At 44.1% G+C, this 17,158-nt stretch overlaps 1 protein-coding gene across 1 annotated transcript in view; it reads right to left on the reverse strand.

Annotated features, from left to right (window-relative positions):
- Positions 1-17,158, reverse strand: part of LOC138285751 (aldehyde oxidase-like) — a 588,222-nt gene that overhangs the window by 231,953 nt on the left and 339,111 nt on the right. The window contains 3 exon segments of the mRNA XM_069226091.1: positions 11,529-11,720; positions 15,008-15,094; positions 15,813-15,900. Of these exon segments, the coding sequence (XP_069082192.1) occupies positions 11,529-11,720; positions 15,008-15,094; positions 15,813-15,900 (367 nt within the window).

The raw sequence follows: 17,158 nt of genomic DNA on the forward strand, positions 1-17,158 counted from the left end.
CTCATTGTGCCATACTTTCACCCGTGTGCTTCTCCCACCCATCCATGTTGCACTCGCTCTCATGTCCTCCCTGTTTCGACTCCTCCCTTCTCACTTTTGTTGCTCTTCTCACCCAGGCTTTCATTGTTGGTCTCTCAGAATCTTCATTTAAAATCCTTTAACAAATTATTTTCTTTTTATTTGCTGATCCAACTTTGATTGGCAAATAGAAAGGGAAAAAAGTTGCATCGTTTTGTAGGTGTATGCATGTGTTGTGCATGCCCCTACAAAATGACACAGCCAGCCACGTCATAGGCTTTATCTAGCCATGCTACACAGCATTAAGATGCTGTACAGTAAGGCTAAAAGCCATTGACAAAGCCAGGAGGTCTCAAAAAAGTTAGACCTATTGGCTTTTCCAGTGATTGCTTTAGTTGAATAGGTCTTTCATTCTGCGAGATGGCCAACTCCAGTGGACGTTTGAACAGCCTCAATGAACTCTGGATGGCTCATTGTGGTAGAGGTCCACATGCAGATGAAGGAGCAGCAGCTGATGTGCTGGGAACAGTGCCACTTTAGCAAGCCGGACAGGGCTCGCTACATTTGGAGATGGGCAAGTCCTGTATAGCTGGGTTTACTAAATTATTTTATGTCAATATTTGGCTCCAGTTTCTGTAATGGGATGGGGTGAGATTCTTCATTTAAGGATTGGTGCAGATATATTTTTTGGGAGAAATGCAATTGTTCACTCATAAATGTATGATCCGTACTTAGCCTGGGGGAGAGGATTATGGTCTAATCACTGTGTATGCAGTAATGGAGGCAAAGTGAGCTTCAAAGAGGAGGAGTTTTCATGGTCTTCCTCTGATGATTAGGGCCTCATCCTGGCTAGAATGAGTAGGGCCGGTGAGCTTCTTTCTCCTTCTGGAAACGTGCATCATATTTTGACTACCGTAAAGTGCAGGAAAGGGCCGAAGCATTGGTAGCTGAAGCGATCGCAGGCACACCCAAAGAGAAGGCTAAGCCAGCTAAGGATCTGAAGTCTTCTGGCACAAGTTCTTCTCCAGATATGTCTCCTAAGGCTCCAAGACCCTATTACATTATCTGTGAAATATTTGAAAAGGAAGGAAGTGGTGCACATCTTGTTTCACATCAGATCCAACTTGTCCTTTCCACGGTTTCCAGTGGAGGAAGAAGAGTGGCTTTTTCCCCAATATGCAAAGCCTTAAACTTTGGCCAATGCTATAACATTGAAAAATAATCCCCAGGCTTTTAAAGAAATGATAAATGTTGAAACAGGTGGAATAATGTCTCCCACATAAATTCAAGGTGGATGTGAAATGCAGAACCTCAGTTTACTGTAAACAGTTCCCTCACAGATCAAACTGATAAGGTAGACTCCGCTTTGAAAAAATCATTTATTGCAGAGAATTTGGCTCATAAAGATGTGACATATGCTGCGCTTATGCAGCTCAATCTCTAATCAGAGATACGATCAGCTAGCAGCGGTCATTCAGTAAGAAACTGACTACTCGGAACTATTTGTGCTAATGGAGCAACAGGCCAAGCTTTTGCCTGGTATCTCCTCTGATGTAATTACAGCAACCGTAATGACCAAGGGCTAAATAGCTTCAGCAAGAAGAAGCCTCTGGATGAGAAAGTGGAAGACAGAAACAGAAGAGAAGGTGGTGCTGCTAAAAATTCCCTTTGATGGCAGAAAGCTCTATGGCGATCAACTGAACGAAATAATCACCAATGTGATCAAAGAATGGAAGCATGCTTTACAGTATAAAGGCAAATCCTCAGGTATCCCGAAGTTTTGGGGTTACTCCTCAATATCTTCCCCAAGAAGGATTTAACATCTACTTTTAACAGAAGAAGAATTATCAACCCAGTAAATCAGCATCTAAAGGGAAAGGGTCAAATCAATCCATATCAAACAACAGAAAGTCCTGAGAACAATTGATCTTTTGAAGTTGTGGAACCGGTGGGGGCAAGCATTTAAAATTCCTTCAGATCTGGGAGCAGGATGTGACAGATCAGTGGGCCCAGGTCATAGCTAAGAAAGACTATGCTATAGATGTCTTGGATTGGCCTCCAAAGATGAGATTCACCTATATGCAATTTCCAAAAGACCATGCGAAGCATTCACATTTAATGTTGGGTGTCCAAACATTATTGGACAAAATAGCTATCAATGGGTGTCCAAACATTATTGGACAAAATAGCTATCATTCATGTGCCCCACTCAGAATGAGGAAGGGGAGTTTATTCAATTGTTTTTCTCAGTCAGAAGGTGTCCTTCAGACCATCCTAGATTTGAAGAGGGTGAATTTTCGGAAAAGGGCTGTGTATTTTCAGGTGGTCACTTTACAATCTATCATTTCATACAAAAATACACAAGACTTTCTCACACCATAGATCGTCAGAATGCATACTTGCACTTTCCTATTCAAGAAAGTTGTTAGAGGTTCCTACGCTTCACTGTAGAGGATCACAACCTACAATGCACAGTTGTACCCTTCGGTTTCAAGACATCTCAGAAGGTGTTCACAAAGATGCTGTCTCCACTGCCATCCATCCTCCATCAAAAATAATTTTTAATAAACTGGGAAAAATCAAGTGTGGTTCCATCTAAGTATCTTTGCTTCATATGCTTCATAGTAGCAAGGTTTCGAACACACTGCGGACTACTGCCTCTTGCAGAAAAGGGAGTAGCAAAGACCCACACTCATATCAATTCTCTTCTGTTGCAGAGGGCACCAAAAGTGTCTGCATGGTTACAGGGTCAAGGGGTGCTGGCTGCCACAGGTCCCACCTTGATTAGATTATAAACTCCATCCTGACAAACTGGGCACAAAGCTCTCAGAACCAGTAGATAAGGATCACTTGGGATCATCAGTCAATAATAGACTTGGACTGGGGGTTAATAAAGGAGAATTTGTCAATCAATGCTTGTAAAGCTCAACTACTCACCTGTTAGGGTCTCAAGGCGCTGATGGCAGGGTGGCGGGGGGATTTGGTGTAGCGTTTACCAGTGAGGTGGTTCTTTAAAAAGCCATGTCTTCAGTTCCTTCGTGAAGCTGAGGAGGGAAGTGGTTTGTCTGATGTGGAGAGGAAGGGCGTCCAGGCGGTGGCTGCGAGGTAGGAGAAGGAGCATCTTCCTGTTCTGGTTTTCCTGATGCAGGGTACTTCTGCGAGAGAGAGCTGGGCTGAGCATAGGGCCCTGTGGGGTACGTGGAAGTTGAGTTGCTGGTTCACGTAGGCTGGTCCGGTGTTGTGGAGGGCTTTCTTTGCGTGGGTGAGGATCTTGAAAGTGATTCTTTACTCTATAGGGAGCCAGTGTAGTGTACGCCAGTGTTGCGAGATGTGGCAGTGTCGAGGTAGGTCGAGGACCAGTTTGGCAGCAGCGTTCTGGATGTTTTGTAGTTTGCAAGTGAGTTTCTCATTGATTCCAGTGAAGAGTGCATTGCCGTAGTCCAGTCTGCTGGTGATGAGGGCGTGTGTGACGGTCTTTCTATGTTCGAGGGGGATCCACATGAAGGACATGCGTAGGAGGCGGAGGGTGCGGAAACAGGTGGAGGTGACTGAGTTGATTTGATGGTTCATGCTGAGGTCGGAGTCCAGGATGATTCCGAGGTTGCAGGCTTGGCTGGAAGGAGTGGGTGGGTTTCCGAGAGTGGGTGGCCATCAGGAGTCATTCCACGCTTTGGGTTGAGGGCCCATGATGAGTACTTCTGTCTTGTTTGTACTGATTTGAAGGCAGCTGTTTCTTATCCAGTTGGCGACTGCTTCCTTGCCTTAGTGGAAGTTGTGTCTGGCTTTGTCAGGTTCGTTGGAGAGGGAGAGGTTGAGTTGGGTGTCGTCGGCGTAGGAGATGATGTTTATTCTGTAGCTTCTGACGAGGGTGGCTAGTGGGGCCATGTAGACGTTAAGCAACGTGGGGCTGAGGGAGGATCCCTGGGGCACTCCGCAAGTGGTGGGTGTGAGATCTGCGAGGAAAGAGGGCGAGTCTCAGTCATTCAGTTCTTCCGGAGAGGAAGGTTTGTATCCAGTCGAGGGCCTTGTCTCTGATGCAGGATTCGTGGAGTCTTCTTATCAGGGTGTTATGGGAGACTGTGTTGAAAGCCGCCGAGTGGTCTAGTAGGATGAGTGCTGCCATCTCTCCCTTGTCCAGCAGGGAGCGGATGTCAACTGTTGCGACCAGAAGGGATGTTTCGGTGGTATGGTTTTTCATGAATCCGGATTGGCAGATGACAAGGATGTTGTGGCCTTCTATAAATGTGTCCAGTTGGCTGTTGACTGCTTTTTCAATGACTTTTGCAGGAAATGGAAGTAGGGAGATGGGCCTGTTGTTTTTGAGGTCGGTGGGGTCTGCCGAGGCTTTCTTGAGGAGGGGGTTGATCTTGGCGTGTATCCAGTCGTCGGGGAAGGTGGCAGCAGCCAGTGAGCGGTTCATGGTGAGGCGGAGCTTGGGGGCGATGGTGTCTGCGGCTCTGTTGAAAATGTGGTGGGGGCATGGATCCACGGGAGCCCCGGAGTGTATGGACTTCATTGTTGTCAAAGTATCTTCAGTGGTGAGGGGGGTCCAGGTGGTGATTGTTGGTTTGTTGGTGTCGAGATTTGATAGAGGGGGTTCTGCGCGTAGGTTGTCCTTGCTGAAACTGTCGTAGATGGTCTTGATTTTGTGGTGGAAGAGCTCCTTGATGTTATGTGCTTGGGAGGAGATTCTGTCTTGTATAGCTTTCTTTCTGGTGTTTCTGATGAGTTGGTGGTGTGCGGTGGTGGCGGTTCTGAAGTTGTTATGGGCTTCTGTGGATTTGGTGTTTCTCCGGATTTTCTTGAGGCGGCGACAAGTGCGTCTAGATTCTCGGAGTTCAGGGGTGAACCAGCTGGCTTTCTTTGCGTGGCTGCTGTTGTTCTTTTTGAGGGCGGCTATGGTGTTGCCGCAGTCGGCGATCCATTTATGGAAGGTGCATGCTACGATGTTTGGGTCGTTGTTGTGTGCGATGGTGGGGGTGGCGGTGAGCTGATCATCGGTTATTCTTGTCCAGTTTCTATGTGATGGATGGTGTTGGGGTTTGATGACGGTGGGTGTGTTAAAGGTGAAATGGATGCATTGGTTGTCTGTCCATGGGAGTTCTGTGGTGTGACTGAAGGTAGCGAAGGTTCCTGTAGTGAAGATGGGATTGAGGGTGTGTCCTGCTGAGTGTGTTGGCTCCATCACGATCTGTTGGAGTCCTATGTTGTGGCGGTTGTCTAGGAGGGATGCGGTGTTGGGGGTCTTGTAGATTCTCGAGGTGGAAGTTGAGGTCTTCCAGCAGGGTGGAAGTTGAGGTGGAAGTTGAGGTCTCCAAGCAGGGTGTAGTTTGTTAAAGGGTTTTCCACTTTCCATGCCCTGATCAATAATCACCACAACTAATTCAAGTCTGAAGGGGTGGGGTGCATGGTTAGGGGTTCATCGGGTTCAGGAGTTGTGGTCTGGCAGCACAATGAGAGATCTTCTAATTGGAGAGATTTGGAAGTAGTGCAGCTAACCTTGCTGTCCTTTGCATTTCAGACAGAGGGAAAAGCTGTATTAAGAAGGTCAGACAATATGACAACAAAGGCATATATCAGTAAGCAGGAGGGTACCAGATCTTGCTCCCTAGCAAAGATAACCAACAAGATGTTTCGCTGGCCAGACAAAAGGAGTGGACGCAATCTTGCGATTCCTATTGAAGAGGTCTCTAACACTGTGGCAGACAGCCTAAGTAGAAAGATTCCCCCTCTGTGTGTTTTTCTCTTCACCAGAGGATATTTTCTGACATAGAGCATGGTTTGGGACTTCCTCTGTTAGATCTCTTCATCTCCCACATGAATACAAAGGTTCAGATCTTTTGTCCCACATTTAAGGAAGCAAAAGCTTGGCCAGCCAATGTTCTTTCATGCAGATGGGCAAAAGGTCTTCTGTATGCATTTCCTCCATTTCCCCTGATACAAACCTTCCTCTTCAGAGTGAGGAGAGAGATCCAGAATGGCCAATTGGTTTCCTTTTCTGATGATGCGGAGGAAGTAGGAAGGATGGACATTACTAACAATCCCCCTCTCCTCTTCCCAATCTTAAAATAAGAGTCACTGATGAAACGTAGGTTGACGATCTGAAAATTGAGAGGATAGGCTTGAAAAACTGGGGTTTGTCTAACAGTTTGACTGTTGCCCTCCTATCATCCAGGAGATCCTCTACCCTAAAATCCTACTAATTGTATTGGGGGATGTTTAGCTCATGGTGCGGTAGGAAGGGCCTGGAGCACACCAATGTGGGTCTGCTCCCAATTTTGGAATCTCTTCACAATGGTTCTACCTTGGGTCTTGGGGTATCCACACTGAGAATCCAATGGGCAGCCATCAGGGCCTTTAGTTTAGAAGTTCCTGGAAAATCTTTCTGATGAGGATGGTTAGATGTCCTGTCTCTTTAAGAAGTTGAGTAATATTTATCCATTCCCTCCTAGGTAGTTCTCCTCCTGGAATCGTTTGTTGGTACGGTAAGCTTGAAGAATCCTCCTTTATAATCTTTAGATTCAATATCTTTAATGATTTCGATCTTTAATAACTTCATTTTAGTAACCATTACGTCAGCTAGGAGACTGGGTGAATCAGGGACCTTGTCTTATAGGCATCCCTTTTGTAAAGTTTTTCAAGATAGCATTGTTCTTAGGTTTCTTTCATATTTCAGCCCCAAGATCAATCAGAGTTTCACAGGGAACATATCATCCTTTCTGAGTTTTGTCCCTCACCTTCTTTGGAGGAAGAAACCAGGCACCAGGTTACATAATCTGGATGGAAGAAGGGCTCAAGTTATATATTGAGGGAGGGTTAATTTCAGCCCAGCAAAAAGGGGACATAAACCAGTAATGTAATCTGTAAGCAGATGGGTCTGATCCTTGGTTTCATTAGCCTATACTTCAGAGGGTCAAGCTTCCCTGGTAGGTGTTCAAAGAAGGTCTACCAGGGGAATGTCACCTTCTATGGCAAAGTTGAAGGGCACTTCAATTGCTGAGATATGTAGAGCAGCCACATGGGGATCTCCATCAACTTTTGCTAATCACTACAGAATTCCCCAGGAGGGGGAACTTAACAGTATATTAGGTTGAAAAGTATTATTCTCTATGATGTAATTGGAAATATTAGTGATGACTTTGGTTGTTATTCAATAAAAGCCCTCCCATCGGTTGAGCATTCAAGTACAGTTATCCTACTGGTGTTTGCTTGCAAGCACTCATTTGAAGCACTCATTTGTCATGATTTGAAGCAAGGGATGGACATGGTGGTAATGCCCCATGTACCTACCAGGAATTGCATTACTCTGAGTCCTACTTACTTGCAGCAGCGCCTGATAGGAGCTCCACCCCGCCCACATAGTCTTCCTTTGATGTTGTTTAAATAAATAATTAAATTGGTTCATACATGCCCTCGCTCTGCACCAGGGTCAGGTAGTGTGTCTGAGATGCTGACCCCACCTCTCATTTAAGGAGCTGGGAAAGGCAGTGAGATTCACACGAGGCTGGTTAGAAACCCTCCCTGTGATAACATTTAAGCCCCATGCAATGATGGCTGCAGATGGCAGATGTCATCTGGTCTCTATTATAACGTGCCATGCCCTGCAGTGTGACTCAAGCTCTTCCTGGTTGTGCAGCCTGCTCAGCACACAGAAGAGCTGCTGCCTTGAGCCTGGCTCGAAGCTGAGGGTTAGAAAGCAGGTTAGTGCCATGCGTGCAGCCTGCTTGTATCATGCATAGGTATCAATGGTACAGCCAGTGTGCAAAGGAAAAGAGAGGACCCACTGCATCAGCTGCTGCACATCACTCTAGATTATAAGACTAGCATGGGGGTGACTGATGGCTGTGCAATAATTAAGTGCTGTTTATCCTTCTCCCTGCAACGTATCAATGCCCAGCGTGGAAAGGTTCCAAAGCATGCTGCTCTGCAGAAGTCCTGCCCTGCATCATATTTTGAAATATGGCCCTTGGATGAGACCCACAGATCTGGTTTCTCTGAGACACAGCACCTTGCTGATGTGGCACTACAACCCATTCACCTGCTGCTGGTGTCAGACTGTTAACAAACAGTGATACAACAGCCACCTCTGAGCTCACCACAGATGCTCTCCATTAACAGGTGGTGACAGTAATATCTGGGACTGGGCTGTGCTGCTATTTGTTGCATGCCTGACACCAGTGACAGATAGCTGGCATATGGGAGTATTAGAGGGAGCGGATTCTGAATCAGAGTGCCTTGAAGATATATGCCAATCCACCCTTGTGCCTTCATCGATCGGATTCCAAAAAAGGCCCAACGATCCTGGGGCCAGATGTAGCAAAGGGTTTTTCCCATTCTGTGTCAATGGGGAAATATGTTCGTACATATGGCCCCTGAACTGCTGGGACAGAACTTCTCTCTCACGCTCTTCGACCACACTCCCGCTTTCTTTCCTCTCTTCATCCTTCTCCTCTCCATTAACCCTTAGCCTGTAGACCAATGAACGAGCATTTTATGGCACTGCTGACACTGACATTATGTCATCCAATAAGGAATGTTTTTGCATTTGAGCTGTGAGGCCACTGTAAAAGTGAACGAGACATTCAGAAGAGGTTTAGGTGAGGCGGGTTCAGAGTTGCCAAGATACCACTTGTCTGGGAATAACAATACCACTGCCAGTTATGGCCACGCCTTTTCTTTGTAATACATTCCACCTGGCATTTGGAAAGAGAAAAGGGAAACTGTTTGGGCCAGAATGCAACATAAAAAACTGAACGGGAAGAGCTGCTAATTGCTGACACAGTGCAGTTTGCAGCCTCTGCCAGTCAAGACATGGTCATAATGCTGCTTACAAATATATTATGGCCTATTTTAAACCTGACCTGCAAAAGAAGCCCTGTCCCTGGTATTTTCTGTAAAGACAAAGTTCACTTGCAGTTTGAATATGCACCTGGTTCCTAACTTTAAAACTATGATGTCTATAACTGTCTCCTTACTTTTGAGTGCTACTTCCGTCCCGAGACCTACACATAAATCCGTCAATGAACCTCTTGCCAGAGACTGAGAGGGTCATACAGAGGCAGTGAGGTATGTGTGTGCCTGCAGAAAACAACAAGTTGATGGATGGAATGCTTGAATTAATCTCAGCCACCGGCATTTGCTAGGCTGCTTCCCAATCCATTGGTTTTTTTGCCCACCATAGAACCCTAGTTTGGACCCAGCCATATGCAGATCAGTCTTGACCCTGCTCCCCATAGGGACAGTCTAGCCCAAACTGCCAGGCCAGGTCCTCCCTGGACCAGAAACAAGCATCCTGGGACCGGTTTCAGGGTATCAACCCTCATCACCCAGGCTAGCTGGAATCCAGCGGCACAATGAGCCTGGGACCCACGTCTGGGCATACCCAGCAGTTAGGGCGGGAAATGCAAAAACAGCAAGTTGATGGATGGAATGCTTGAATTAATCTCTGTCCATCATCTGTTCTTTTTGCGTATGTGTGTGCCTGGCTCAGTGTGTGTGTGTTACACAAAATATTTGTGATTGAGTGCAGGGTGCCATTGTGCCCAAACCCCTTTTGGAGCAGCTGTGCTTACTCGCTGTGCTCACTTCCACTGGCAAATTTGTGACTTTGTCACCCCTTTCAAAGACTGCCAGCCGCTACTGCTCCCTCGCTTCAATTCATACTTGCCATTTATCCTCCCTTTCAAGCCAAGGCAATGGTACTGGCTTTGGTCTGTGGTATGAAAAAAACAGGAAAGGGGTGGAGGAAGGGCATTTTATTGTTTAGGGTTATGTGGTAAAGTGGTGATTTAAAGCAAGGGAGTGGGAGTCGGAGAAATGCAATTTGATTAAGTAATTGAGGCATTTCCCAATCCTTAAGTCTTTCTTATGTCTTTGGACAATTCAGCATTTCTTGTGGATATTATCCAGTGTTAAGCATAATAGATATATTCAGAAACATTCTCAGATCATATTTTGTGAATCAGGGTTTACAATATTTGAGTTTCAATTTTTTGTGTACAGTACTTCCATGCATGTAAGTTGGTATGCACGTGTTTTTATGTAGTGCAAACCTAGCTGACAGGAAAAGATAGCAAAGCTCCATCAGTGTGTGGGTGATGTGGTCATAATTCTTCAGGCCATGGTTGAGGGGTGCTGATTCTTTTAAGACGTCTTTAAGAAGGGCCGGTGAGGCCGTGGAACAGGTGTTGTCACCAACCAGATACAAGAGTATAAAGGCTTGAACATTAGCCCTGAAGTCGTTTTCTTGGAGAAATGGTTTCACTTGCTTTAGTACAGAGAGCTGGTTCCAGGCCATCTGTGTTTCCTTGTTATATGATCCTTTATGGTGAGATCAGTGTCCTGGATGAATCAGAGAGACTTTGCACAGGGTGAAATTTGGGATTGACTCTGTCCAAGTTCATGTTTTTGAGTCAGATTTGGGTTTGTTGTTGTTCTTGGCGGACATCAGAAATTCTTTCTTGGTGGGCTTATGCTTCAAGTAGGTGGAGGACATCCAGGTCTGGATTAGGTGAAAACATTGTCTGAGGCACTGAATGGCTGGAGCAAAGAAGACCTACACGTACAAGTATAAGTGAAGATCATTTCCTGTAAATGCTATTCAAGACATCTGGGTATGGATGAGGGAGTAGTGATAAACAGTGTTAAATGAAGCTGAGGGTTTCAAAAATGTCAATAGGCATGAGTCATCTTTATCTGTGGTCAGGAGGTCATCATGTGTGATTTGCAAAGTAGATGTCTCCTTGCTGCAGCGTGATCTGAACTCATTTTGATAGTCATGCATAAGATGACAATGTTTATGTGATCTTGAAGTTGTGTATTGACTGTTTTTTCAATGATTTCTCTAAAAAAGGGATGATGTGTCAGTAGTTAGCAAAGTTGTCAGGGTCTAGTGTGGTTTTCTTCAGAAATGGGAGAATCTGGACTGTCTTGATAGCTTTGGGAAAGATGTGTGAGTGAGGGTAGCACTGACCATGACCATTATGAATAGGGGTGGCAGAGCTTCTTAGAGAGGGCTTTGATGAAGGATGAGGGTATACCATCATCTTCACTTTGGTGGCTTTGAGGGAGTTGAGAATGTTGAAGAGGTCTTGGAGAGACAATGGTTTGAAGGATGATCACTGTGTGATGGAGCAGGGAAGAGTAGGTGGCAGAGGATGAGTAGTTTTGGTATTTGTCGATGTGCTGTTGGATCATCTGTTTCTTTCACTGAAAAAGTGCTTGATGACGTTGCACTTGTTTGTGGAGTGTGGCAGAGGAAGGTTGAGCATGGGGTTGATGCAGTGCTTGATTGTTTTGAAGACTGTTTCACTTTTGTTGGCAGCTCACTGATGGTGTTAATATACTACTTAGCACTGGCTGATGTAATGAGTTGTCAGTGATTTAGCTTTATGCCCACAAAAAGTTTTATGAATCAGTAATGCTAACATCGTGAAAAGTTAAACAAGCAATCTTAGTTTTAGGAAGCTTAAATAACAGTTCACATATTTAGATAATTCATAAGTGTTCACCTTCTCTGGCGGCAAACAACATTTAGTTGCAACTGCATCTATCCACGTCTCAGTGACCAGAGCCGCCTGGGGGTAACCAAAGCCTCGGAATGCAACATTTGATGGCAGATTTGTCTTGCATGCCCAGCCTTGCACTCAAAGGTTGGGAATTTTGTAGGCATGATCCATAGACAGCAATGCAACTTCCACCACCTCAAGATATAGAAACAGAAACCTTTATGAAACTAAATTAAATCTGCAGTTATTACACATTATACAATTTTCCCATAAAAGAAAGAACTTTTGCATTTCTTTTTAGCTAATCTGTACAATATCAATTACATATTTGTTACACAAAAGGCTTCACATATGATTTTTTGAATTTCATCAGACTTAGCCAAAACGTCCCTAAGTTACATCCATCTAAGGTCATATTCTTCCTAAAATTCGTCCTTAAACATCTAGCAATTAAAGCATAGCGCTCTCCACTACCACAAGCTGCAGTGGTACAGAACTAGAGGTCTGTTGTGAGAGAGCAGTTTCCCTACCTCAGTAGGTGGCTTTCACAGTTAAGATACCTTTTTCATGTAATTCTCTCAAAGAGATTTCCCTGCTCTGGATCATTACCAAAGCACTTTAAGTATCCCCTGAGTACTTGGTTCTACACCGGCCAAAGTACGTATCATACACTCAACACTCCTATCCTCTGTCGAAAGAAGAGTCAATTGGCTGATCAGCTAGTAATCACCAGTAAATGGTCAGAAACACTAGAACAAAGCTCAGCGTTTCGAAATGAATACCATGGCTCTTTTCGCAGCACAATATATCTTACCATGTCCTAGATGGCAACATATGCAACATGGAGGTGAAAACCTCCATGCAATTCCCATTTAATGGATATGGGAAATGTCAAGGCAAGTGCTTCATTGAATACACAGTGATATATATAATTCATATTCTACTTGGACCATGTGATAATATACACCTTGGATGCATGATGCAAGAAGATACAAATGACCATGAAGACAGATTACAATAACGAAATGACACAACTTCTGCATTAATCGATAAAGACAGAAGCCATTATTAAGGAAACTAATATGATATGTAAGGGAATTAAAGGACTAAGGGCCAGATGTAGGTAGGTAAAATTTTGCGACTTGCAATTTGCGAGTCATACCGACTCGCAAATTGCAACTCGCAAAACTGCATGCAGAAAGGTGTCTCAGACACCTTCTGCGACTCGCTATGGGGTTGCATTTTGCAACCCCATAGCGAGTCCATGCACTCACAGGGATGGTGGCCTGCTGGAGACAGCAGACCTCCATGTCTGTGACTGCTTTTTTTTAATAAAGCAGTTTTTTGTTTCTTTTTGTAGCCCGTTTTCCTTAAAGGAAAACGAGTTGCAAAAAGAAAAACTTCCGAAACCATTTGGTTTCGGTTTTTTCAGAGTAGGCAGAGGTCCATAGGACCACTGCCTGATCTGAAAAAACATTTATTTTGTCATTCACAAAGGGGAAGGGGTCCCATGGGGACCCCTTCCCTTTTGCGAATGAGTTACCACCCACTTCAAGTGGGTGGTAACTGCGAGTTGGTTTGCGACCGCATTCGCGGTCACAAAGCAACTCAGCATGGCTATGCGGTCGCAAATAGGAAGGGAACACCCCTTCCTATTTGCGAGTCGCAGCCTCAAATTGCGAGTCGGTACCGACTCGCAATTTAAGGTTGTGCATCGCGTTAGGCCTTTTGCACGTCGCAAACTGCGTTTTTCGCAGTTTGTGACGTGCAAAAGGCTTTCTACATCTGGCCCTAAGTGATTTGTTTAGAGTTTGGAGGAGCAGAAGGAATTTTCTGCTCCACTAAACTCGTAGATACCCACCAAATAAGAGGTGAATGAGCCACTGATGGAGCACTAGTCGAACCTCCACTGACTCCATTGGTACACAATCACTCGTGGTGGCTCGTCCTCCAGAGGGCTGCCCTATATAGATTAGTTCTCCCAGTGCAGATTTTCCCTGTCAAAGAAGTGAAATCCACACTGTCCTCCACATACCATGAGAAAACTCCCTGAGTGATAGTGCCATTGGTTTTATTTACATGTCAGAATCAAAACACTTTGGGAGAATGGTTTCTGGTGCAAAAAATAAAATTTGAGCAGGCCACAGCAAAATGCCAGTCCATATGGCACTCAGTTTTCACATAAAAGCTTCTGCAGTACTGCAGTCCTTCAGTGGTAAAGCAGTAGCAATGGCCACTGCCGATGTGCAAGCCTAGCAGACAACCATCCTCTGGAGTCCAAGTGACCCTCTACATGTTTCTCTGAAATTGCCATCTTCCTTTGCCCTAAGGGGCTGCCATCCTAAGGCTGTGTAACCACTGACTCACAGATTGGTGTTACAAAATTGCAGGCAACTTGTGGAAACCGGAATATGTATTTAGCAAGCTTTTACTGAGAATACGGTATCATGTACATTGGTGTCCTCCATCCTGTAACCTATGACTCCAACAATATGCTCTGTGTTTTAGGACTACCAATGTTAGTGATCTCCCAATCAGTTGCTGCTGCACCCTCATGTCTGTGACTCAACACCTTCCTGAGATGAACTCCTTCCTGAGATGAATCTCAATTCAGAAAGCACATGTGTCCCTTCCAGCTGATGGAAGCAATGAAACCCCATCATCAAACCACAGAGACAATCGAAACTAAAAACAATAAAATAGGTTAGTATTTTGGTCCCTAGGCAGGAAAATACAGATCTACAGCCCTTCACATTGTCTAGGATCAACCTTAGGGCTTTATTTAGAGTTTGGTGGATGGGATACTCTGTCAAAATATGGCGGATATGCCATCCGCCGTATTTCACGTGCCTTAAGTTATAATGCACTTGTAATATGGTGGACAAAAAACATTGCCATGCTTGTGACCGAGTATCCCATCAGCCAGACACTAACTAAAGCCCTTCCTATGGCCAGTCGGAAACCAAGGTTTTTGACTCACTTGCATGTGTTCCATACATTACCGAATGAGGCCATATCCTGAATATTGCCAGAAAACGCACAGAAATCACCCACAGACAGAGTTACACAGGAAATTAAGGAGCAGGGTGTGATGGCCTGCGTAAATCTAAAAACCAGAGGACGATGTGGAGCTGTCCCATGCCTGTCATATCAAGGAAAGGGAACAGGTGTGAACAGATTTAATTGGTACTGTGGAATTTCAGGATACCTCACGTAAGGAGATAAAGGATAATTGTGTATTAATATGATTAGCCCACTCTCTAGTCAGAAGAGTTGGATTCCTTCAAGAGAAATTACTAATGAGGGCACATGTATTATGGCCCTTTGTGTCGAGAGGCACAGATGGTCCTAAATGCAAGAAAAGCTCACAAGCACCAAATAAGAACAAGTCACACATGGAAGGTATTAGAGTGAAACACACAAAACATCACGCAATAGCAGCTCACTAGATCAGCAGTACCACGGGCTTCCATGACACTTACGATGATAGATTCCTCAGGCATGCATCCCGCATTAATGTAATAGGCGATATCCGCTGCTATAATTCTACCATCATTCATGAATCCCACCTACAACAGACACAAGAAGTTGGAAACATCTTTAGTAATTTGTTACTGTTCAAGACTTATCAAGACATCCAGATGGCGAATATGGAAATAATTTGCTGGCTATAAGGAAAAGAGACTAGGAAACATGGGCCACGGCTCAACAAGTAATGAAGCTGATATTGTGCAGACAGGTACAATTGTAATCAATATAAAGAAAACAGCACAACCTTTTAATTTACTTCAAAGATATTTCCTTTATTGCGAGGATCAAATATGTTTGCATTTGTTCCACTAGCAGAAGGTCGGAAAAAGATGGACACCCACAAGGACACGAATGGAACCACTCCAAGCAAGCATTGGTACAACCCCGAGGTCTGGCAGATAGTCACAACGCACTACCTCTGCCACCTTCACGTTTTTATGATGATATATAGGTGCTTTCACTTTGCACTATACCACACTAAAATAATGGTTGCATCATATACCTGGTGGTAAATTCCTTCATTTTGTACGTTAGCATAAAGGCTTGACTCATGAGTGATTTTACTCTACTGAAAGCAGATTATCAGAGTAAGAAATGTGCAGATGTCCCATTTGCCAGTCTACCTATGACGTATAGTCTACACCAAATAACTCCCCGCATCCCTTATTTAAAAAGGCTATGTTCCTCCCACAGCCAACCCTCCTTTCCTTCTATCGCATCCCTCTTTACTCACACAGTTTCAGATTATGCACTCACTTTGTATTTGCCCAGGAATGGGTGGCGTCCACCTGTAATCAACATGTCATCCCCACGTTCCAGAACACAGCGGACTGCTCGGCCTGTCCTGAAAGAGCCCCACGAAATATCTTTCAGAAAAAAATAATGTTACAATGTCATGCAGAAAGTAGAATTTATTGGATTTAACACAGAGGCCTTCTGACAGGATAAAAATGAAGGTAAAAAGTTCCTACCCTGCTACATCTCCTCTCTTCCATAGTCAATATCAATATATAGTCAAGAGCTCCTGGAACACTCCTTAAAAAAAGAAAAAAGAACTCTCTCCAGAAAACGGACAACGTCTGCATAAAGGCAATAGTGTGTCATTTTTTATCTTTATTCAATTGTGTTCCTTTACAATCGTAACCGGACGAGTTACAATTGCAAAGGAGTGATTGCACTTATGAAGTTTTTGTTAAAAATACATTTTCCATTCGAACAGAAGTCTGCCTTGCTTATAGCATTTGCACCATTTTAAGAATCTGCACTTAATTTTTTTTAAAAAAAGTAATCCACCTTTGTTCGATCCCTGAAAGGTTCAAATCTACTGATGAAAGAGCTAAAAAGTTATAAAGCCTGTTCCCGTTTTAGAAGGGCTTACACCACATCCCTATAAAAACCATCACATTTCAGGTGCAGAGAGAGACCTATGACCCATTCTCTGCTCGTGCTTTCATTTTACATTCTTTATTCCCGTCTGTGTCTTGTGGGCATGGCTCCTGCAGGCGTGTAGTGCAGGACATCTGAGCTACTAGGAGACCCTTTCTTTCCATGTTTTTAGGTAAACACCTACTGGTTTGCTAACAACTTCTTGGGGGATTCCAAAAGCTTCAATTGGAGTGAATTCTGCCCATTGATTACTATTAGCTTTGTATTTTTGTCACACATATTTGCATGCTTTCTATTTGCTGGCTTTATTTGTTGTAGGAGCTCTGAGTTCGTCCCTCTTGTGCAGCACAGCCTATTTACTGTATTCTTCCACGGGTGCTCGCTTTCTGCAAACAGGTCTTTAAATCTTGTTCTTATCTTGTCACATTTGTAGTACATTCAAAGACAGAGGTCAAATGTCAGGCTCTGTCTCCGAGGGCGCTTGGTATTTACCTTTCTTTCTCTGACTTCAAAGTGAGAGGATTTATGTTACAATCTTGCTGTGAAAGGCAAGGCTTTTTTTCTAATACACAACAAAATGCAAATGCCAGTAAATTTATTTTGCAGATATTTCAGACTATATTGGAATTAGGAAAGCACAAATGATGTTTAATTTTTGTAATTTTGAAATGTGGTGGAAACAAATATCTTTATATGATCAAAACAAATCAATACAT

The sequence above is a fragment of the Pleurodeles waltl genome, chromosome 3_1, assembly GCF_031143425.1.
Source record: "Pleurodeles waltl isolate 20211129_DDA chromosome 3_1, aPleWal1.hap1.20221129, whole genome shotgun sequence".
Lineage (NCBI taxonomy): Eukaryota > Metazoa > Chordata > Amphibia > Caudata > Salamandridae > Pleurodeles > Pleurodeles waltl.